Source organism: Sus scrofa, chromosome 6 (assembly GCF_054392235.1).
Source record: "Sus scrofa isolate SSC_HxYL_T2T_F1_AM1 chromosome 6, Sscrofa_HxYL_maternal_Yorkshire_Landrace_v2.0, whole genome shotgun sequence".
Classification (NCBI taxonomy): domain Eukaryota; kingdom Metazoa; phylum Chordata; class Mammalia; order Artiodactyla; family Suidae; genus Sus; species Sus scrofa.
Window position 1 is genome coordinate 8067789 of NC_139388.1, and position 7741 is coordinate 8075529.

General features: G+C 46.6%; 1 protein-coding gene across 7 annotated transcripts in view; it reads right to left on the bottom strand.

The window, feature by feature from the left end:
• CENPN (centromere protein N) overlaps positions 1-7730 on the bottom strand; it is a 27098-nt gene extending 19368 nt beyond the window's left edge. For 3 of the 7 annotated variants that reach the window (XM_084959492.1, XM_021097068.2, XM_084959494.1), the window contains exons 1-3: positions 7656-7730; positions 6645-6835; positions 2610-2801 (exon numbers count right to left, since the gene is read on the bottom strand). In XM_084959492.1, the coding sequence (XP_084815618.1) occupies positions 2610-2780 (171 nt within the window). In that variant the 5' untranslated portion in view covers positions 2781-2801; positions 6645-6835; positions 7656-7730. The other 4 variants (XM_084959491.1, XM_021097067.2, XM_084959493.1 and 1 more) reach the window with 2 other exon arrangements.
• Positions 7731-7741: the final 11 nt, after the last annotated feature.

Sequence of the window (7741 nt, forward strand, 5' to 3'; positions counted from 1 at the left end):
AGAGGATGACGTATTCAGTAACTGTTGCCATGGGTTTGCTTCTACCCCATTTATGGCGCATTTTAGAATCGCTTAGAGCAATGATGAGGGTCCTCCTGATGCTTTACTGACACCCTGTCTCCAGTCTAAGGTCTCCTGTTCAGTGACAAAGGAACCTCTGAGGTGTGTCTCAGTACAGGCTCTCACACCTGTTCTCCTGCGATCTTTTTCTCATTTACCAGTTTCCACTTTTTGTTTTGTCTTTCAGGCAAGTATATCCTTCTAGGCTTCCTCTGTACCAGGGTGTTTCAACTGCGCACGAGTCACTAGTCATTTGGTCAGATAATTCTTACTGTGGAGCGCGGTCCTAGAATGATAACGAGCATTCCTGGCCTCTACGAAGCCAGCGACACCCACTTCCACAGGTTAGCCAGAGCAAGCTGTCGCCAGGCATTTTGTCCTTTGGGAGACAAGATCATCCCAGCTGAGAACCGCTATTCTATACGTGCACATTTAAGTTTGCATATTATACAGTTTTAAATATTATATAGAAAGACATGGTTTATTCTTTTTTTCTTTTTTGCTTTTTAGGGCTGCACCTGTGGCATGTGGGAGTTCCCAGGCTAGGGGTTGAAGTGGAGCTGTAGCCACCACAGCCTTAGCAACGCCAGATCTGAGCCGCCTCTGTGACCTACACCGAAGCTCATGGCAATGCTTGGATCCTTCACCCAATCAGTGAGGCCAGGGATCAAACTCACATCCTCATGGATACGAGTCGGATTTGTTACCACTGAGCCACAATGGGAACTCCAGAAAGGAACTAATTATTAATTGGCTTTTTCACCTTACAATGAGTGCTTACAAATTAGTGGGGAGAAAAAAGTGAATACTTAGGGAGAAGAAACAGACAATTAATACAAGTTAAAACAAGGAGGAGTATTCTTTTTTTTAACCTATCAGACTATCAAAGATGAGAAAATAACTGTATTCAAATACGTTGGTCAAATTGTACAGAATGAGGCACCTCTTTCACACATATTTATTTACTTATTTGTATTTTTATTTTAAAATGATCTCAGCCAATTAAAAATTCGTTCCTTTTTGGAGTTCCCATTGTGGCTCAGTGGTAACAAACCCAACTAGTATCCATGAAGAATATAGGTTCGATCCCTGGTCCTGCTCGGTGGTTTAAATATCCGTTGTTCCAGATGGCCAACAAACACATGAAAAAATCCTCAACATCGCTGATCATAAGAGAAATGCAAATCAAAACTACCATGAGATACCACCTCACACCAGTCAGAATGGCCATCATTAATAAATCCACAAATAACAAGTACTGGAGGGGCTGTGGAGAAAAGGGAACCCTCCTGCACTGCTGGTGGGAATGTAAACTGGTACAGCCACTATGGAGAACAGTTTGGAGATACCTTAGAAATCGATACATAGAACTTCCATATGACCCCACAATCCCACTCTTGGGCATCTATCCGGACAAAACTCTACTTAAAAGAGACAAGTGCACCTGCATGTTCATTGCAGCACTATTCACAATAGCCAAGACATGGAAACAACCCAAATGTCCATCGACAGATGATTGGATTCGGAAGATGTGGTATATATACACAATGGAATACTACTCAGCCATATGACATAATGCCATTTGCAGCAACATGGATGGAACTAGAGAATCTCATCCTGAGTGAAATGAGCCAGAAAGACAAAGACAAATACCATATGATATCACTTATAGCTGGAATCTAATATCCAGCACAAATGAACATCTTCTCAGGAAAGAAAATCATGGACTTGGAGAAGAGACTTGTGGCTGCCTGATGGGAGAGGGAGGGAGTGGGAGGGATCGGGAGCTTGGGCTTATCAGACACAACTTAGAATAGATTTACAAGGAGATCCTGCTGAATAGCATTGAGAACTTTGTCTAGATACTCATGTTGCAACAGAAGAAAGGCTGGGGGAAAAATGTAATTGTAATGTATACATGTAAGGATAAACTGACCCCCTTGCTGTACAGTGGGAAAATAAAAAAATTATGAAAAATAAAAAAAAAATAAATATCCGTTGTTGTCATGAGCTGTGGCATGGGTCACGCTGCTGTGGCTGTGGCTGTGGCGGACAGCTGCAACTCTGATTTGACCCCTAGCCTGGGAACTTCCATGTGCTGTGGGTGTGGCACTAAAAAAAAAAAAAAAAGTTCCTCTTCCACTCTAGTGGTACATAGTCCTTGTCACTCCTCAGCCTGGCAGCTGCTTTACATGTCTTTTGGACTAAGGAAAGGAAAGAAAAACCTAAAGGGTAGTGTGACGTCCAAGGTTAATGATTTTGTGTGTGTGTGTGTGTTTTTGTCTTTTCTAGGGTCGCACATGCAGCATATGGAGATTCCCAGGCTAGGGGTCTAATCGGAGCTGTAGCCACCGGCCTACACCACAGCCACAGCAATGAGGGATCCGAGTAGCATCTGTGACCTACACCACAACTCAGGGCAACACCGGATCCTTAACCCACTGAGCGAGGCCAGGGATCGAACCCGCAACCTCATGGTTCCTAGTTGGATTCATCAACCACTGCACCACAATGGGCACTCCAAGGTTAATGATTTTGAATGTTGTTACCTGACAGAGCAGAACCAAGTCCTGAGCAAGAGACTCCTTTCTCTGCCGGAAGTTTACGGCCTGCAGTTGACTTTCAGACAAAAAATCCCAGGCTTTTAGGATCGTCATCATTTCAGTCATTGGGATTTTCAAGATGGTCCTCCTGAAAAACTCGGCAACGATGTCATCCATCTCTCTGGCACTGTAACGAAACTAAACCCAAAAACAGCACAACCTATTAATCAAACGCAAAAGGGTAACCTAGTGAATTTTTAGCATCATATTTTTAGACAGATTTTTGATTTGTAGATCAAAGACCCAAATGTTTACCGTTTAGGCACTCTGTGAGGAATAATTCAATTGAAAGATTTAATTATTTTCTCCTTAAGCGTATACTTAAATATGTTTGAGAGTTGGTTTTTTTTTTTTTTTTTTTGGTCTTTTTGGGGCCACACTGGAGCTGGAGCTGCTGGCCTACACCACAGCACAACAACGCTAGATCCGAGCTGTATCTTCGACCTACACCACAGCTCACGGCAATGCTGGATCCTTTAACCCACTGAGGGAGGCCGGGGATTGAACCTGTGTCCTCGTGGATACTAGTCAGTTTTGTTTCTGCTGAGCCACAATGGGAACTCATGTTTGAGAGTTTTTAAAATCAGCGTTCTCTTTCCTTTCTTGGCTAGAGTATTTTGATCTTTTGATGGCAATAATATGTGAATCATTCACTCATTTGCTGATTCATGTATCAAATTACTGGGCACCTGGGCATGCCAGGCACTTTCTAGGCACTGGGGATAGATAACAGCTTTAACCGAAAAGACAAAAATCCCTGCCAATATGGAGCATCCATTCTAGTTGGGAGAGATGGATGGGCAACAGGAAAATCACGGCGTGTTAAAAGTGATGAGTGCTGAGGAGAAGATGGGGCAGCATTAGGATGCTAGCAGTAGTGAAAAAATGGAGCAGGTTGGGAGTGGGTGGGGAGAGGGAGATGGAGAGCAGGCCTCAGAGAGCAGGTGGCATTTGAGCCAGTCCTCGGAGGGAGAGTGAGCCGTGTGCCTAGCTGGTGGAGGAGCTTTCTGAGCAGATGGAACAGCAAGTGCAAAGGCCCTGGGGCAGAGGAGGAGGCCTTCAGGGAGGCCAGAGTGGAGAGTGAAAAGGCGAAGAGGAGCGGGTGAGATTATGGCGGGCCCGGGGGCAGTGTCAGGATCATGGCTTTTACTCTGACAGAACCAGGTACTGGCAGGTCTTGAGAAGAGGTGCGATGAGCTCTCACTCAGGTTTTCTGCCAGGATCGATCTGGCTACTGTTCTGAAATTGTGGTCTAGGAGGAAGGGCAGAAGCAGGAGGCCAGCTGGGAGGCTGCTGCAGTGAAATGATGTAGGTGAGGGATGAGGGTGGACAGAGGTGGAGAGGGTGCAAGAGGTCAGATTCTGGATATACCTTCAAGAGAGAGGTCATGGGATTTCACAGTGGATTAGAAGTGGGGCGTCAGAGAAAGAGGTGTTAATCAAAGATGATGCCAAAGTTTTTTTGTTTTCCTCTTTTGTTTGTCCCATGGCACATGGAGTTCCCAGGCCAGGGATCAGATCTGAGTTGCAGTTGTGACCCAGGCCGCAGCTGCGGCAATGCCAGATCCTTAACCCACTGTGCCAGCCCAGGGATTGAACCTGTGTCTCAGTGCTCTCCAGATGCTGCTGATCTCACTGAGCTACAGCTAGAGCTCCGAAGCCAAAGTTTTTACCAGGTAACCAAAGGAATGGAGTTACCATTACTTGAGATAGGGAAGAGGGGGGTTGGAGACAGAGGAAAGCTCAAGAAATCTTTTTTTTTTTTTTGGCTGTGCCTGTGTCATGTAGAAGTTCCAAGGCCAGGGACTGAACCTGAGTCACAGTAGCAGCCAGAGCTACAGCAGTGACAGTGCTGGCTCCTTAACCCACAGAACCACCAGGGAACTCCAAGAAATCCAATTTTTTTTTTTGTTTGTTTTTTGGTTTTTTTTTTTTTTTGTCTTTTTGCCTTTTCTAGGGCAGCTCCCGTGGCATATGAACATTCCTAGGCTAGGGGTCTAATTGGAGCCGTAGCCACCAGCCTACGCCAGAGCCACAGCAACTCGGGGTCTGAGCCGTGTCTGCGACCTACACCACAGCTCAAGGCAACGCCGGATCCTTAACCCACTGAGCAAGGCCAGGGATCGAACCTGCAACCTCATGGTTCCTAGTCGGATTCGTTAACCACTGCGCCACGATGGGAATGCCCAAGAAATCCATTTTGAACATGTATATTTTCAGGTTAATTGGTAGACTCCCAGTGGAATTACTGACTGAGCAGCTGGATTTATGAGCCCATAGGACCTAATAAAACCTGGAGATGGAGACGATTGTGGTCTCTTTCTCTTTAAGGCATCACCCAGTAACAGAGCTATTACCTAGGCCTTCCTGCCCAAGCCTGAAGGTGAGATTCTTCCACTATCCAAAAGGTCTTGAGCCCCATATCTTGTGTGGGTCCCTCAAAAACAGACAGGGACAGAGACCTTCTGGAGCGTGACCTAATGGCTCTTCAAGTTGTGGCCCTGGGCAGAGGCCTCTGAGTCTCTTCCTCAGGGCAGAGGCTGTGGGTCAAGGGTAAGAGCTGATCTCAACTCTGCCACCTCATTTGGAGACACTGATAGGCCTCTCTCTTTTAAAGAGAAAATAAAAAGCAAGCAAGAATACTTTCTAAAAGATTAAGCAGGACGTCTGCAGACTTTACATTCCTCTAACAACCTATCTTTGAAGAAAGGGGTGTCCGTGTTTATGACACGAGGCAGAAGTCAGTCAGTCAACCTCATATGCCTCCAGCACTAATTGTGGGATTTCCAAAGACAAACAGGACATTCCTCTAAAAGAATCCTGGCTGTGACTTATTTCTACCACTCGAGTGTTTGTTGAACATGGCATATAATTTATTACTATTGCCCACTTCTTAAAAAGATGTGGCTAGTTGAAGGTATTTTGAAAAGACACTAAAAAACAATAGTTAAAATTGAAGAAGAATGACCAGGAGTTGTTTAGAGAGAGAAAAATAACTGAATTAAGAATGTGGGAGCAGGGGTTCCCATCGTGGCACAGTGATTAATGAATCTGACTAGGAACCATGAGGTTGCGGGTTCGATCCCTGGCCTTGCTCAATAGGTTAAGGATCCGGCGTTGCCTTGAGCTGTGGTGTAGGTTGCAGACGCAGCTGGGATCCCACATAGCTGTGGCTGTGGCTGTGGCCGGCGGCTACAGCTCCAATTAGACCCCTAGCCTGGGAACCTCCAAATGCCGTGGGAAGCGGCCCTAGAAAAAAAAAAGGCAAAAAGACAAAAAAAAAAAAAAAAAAAAGAAGAAGAATGTGGGAGCAGCATCAGGATCATGAAGACTGAGCCAGATTTGTGTCCTTGTCCAGATATAGGACCCACCTGCCTTAATGACAAGACAGACCCTCACCTTGGTCCACAGGGTCAGTGTGGTTCGGTTTGCTTCTTGCCTCCCTATCATTTACCACACTCTCCTTGGCTTTCTGAGTTCCACCTACAGTGGCCTTTGAGTTTCTCTGCTACAAAGTGATCACTCGAGGTAAGCATCACTCTGCAGTTACCCCTGCCTGGACAGTTCCTCCTGTACCCTTGGCTCTTGTAATTCAGGTCTCAGCTAAACTCCTTCACAGACTTATTCTGACCACCCAGTTTAGTTATTTCCCTGCCTGTCTTTACAGAAATTACCTGAAGGAGTTCCCGTCGTGGCGCAGTGGTTAACGAATCCGACTAGGAACCAGGAGGTTGCGGGTTCGGTCCCTGCCCTTGCTCAGTGGGTTAACGATCCGGCGTTGCCGTGAGCTGTGGTGTAGGTTGCAGACGCGGCTCGGATCCCGCGTTGCTGCGGCTCTGGCGTAGGCCGGTGGCTACAGCTCCGATTCAACCCCTAGCCTGGGAATCTCCATATGCCGCGGGAGCGGCCCAAGAAATAGCAGCAACAACAACAGACAAAAGACAAAAAAAAAAAAAAAAAAAAAAAAAAAAAAAGAAATTACCTGAAGTTATCTTGCTTACTAATTACTTTATGGCATTACAATATTCGATTAAGCTCCACCAGGGCAGGAACTATGTCTTATTCATTGCTGCATTCCTAAAATCTCGAACAGGGTCGGTCTAGGCAGCCCGAGAACTGTCTAGTGGAAATAACTGAGAAATACCAGCAGCAGTACCTGACGAGGTAAACAACCTGAGAAGAATTAGGGTCCAACGGTCAGTGAAAGTATCAAACCGACGTTCCATCAAAAACACTGGAGGTGTGGGTGGTTGTTGTTAAAACACAGATTTCTGGGCCCCAACGACTTAAACTGGGGGGTGGAGTGGACCGAGAAGGGCTTGAGATTTTTGCATTTTTAGAATAGGAGTCTTAGTTCTGGCTAAAGCTGGGGAATGCCATTCTAAAGAATTCTGGTAGAATGCACTCGATCTTATCAGTAAAGTTTCAAAGCCCTTGAATAAACTTCGGATTCTGATACCTAATTTCTTTGTATTTCCTAGCACTTAACACAACGCCTGGCAAATAGCAGGTGCTTGAAATACAGTAGTTGAATGAACACATGACAAAAAAGATCTGCTTTACATAACTTTCCTGTAAATCTACGGAGCCGAAAGGCTGCCATAAGGACCAGAAGGAGTAATGCGAGAGGCTACAAAGACTAAAAAGGATAGACGCTACGGTTAACCAAAACCTAAACATCCGACTCTGGGGAAAGGAGCAACCCAAGGTTGGGATAGTTCACCCCGTGACAGCTCGGGGCGGAGCCAGCAGGACGCAGGCCCTACGTTAGGCCCCGCCCCACCACGGGCGGACGTGACGTCACCGCCCAGCATCACCGCCCTCCTCGTCTCGGCCTCAACCGTAGTCCCCAGCCCCCTGCCCGAGACCAAGAGCCCACTCCACGACGTGGGGCAGTTGAGAAAGAGTCGCCTCAGAGGCGTGGGATGTGGCTTCTCCAGGGCTCCTGCCACACTCGGGGGGCCCGATCCCGTGCCACCAGCGGCTGTCTTACCGTTCCACATCGCAAGCCGGCTCTCTCCTCATCTATTCCCGCCTGCTGCACCTTCAAAGCTACCAATTGCAGTTCCCGCCGCCCTC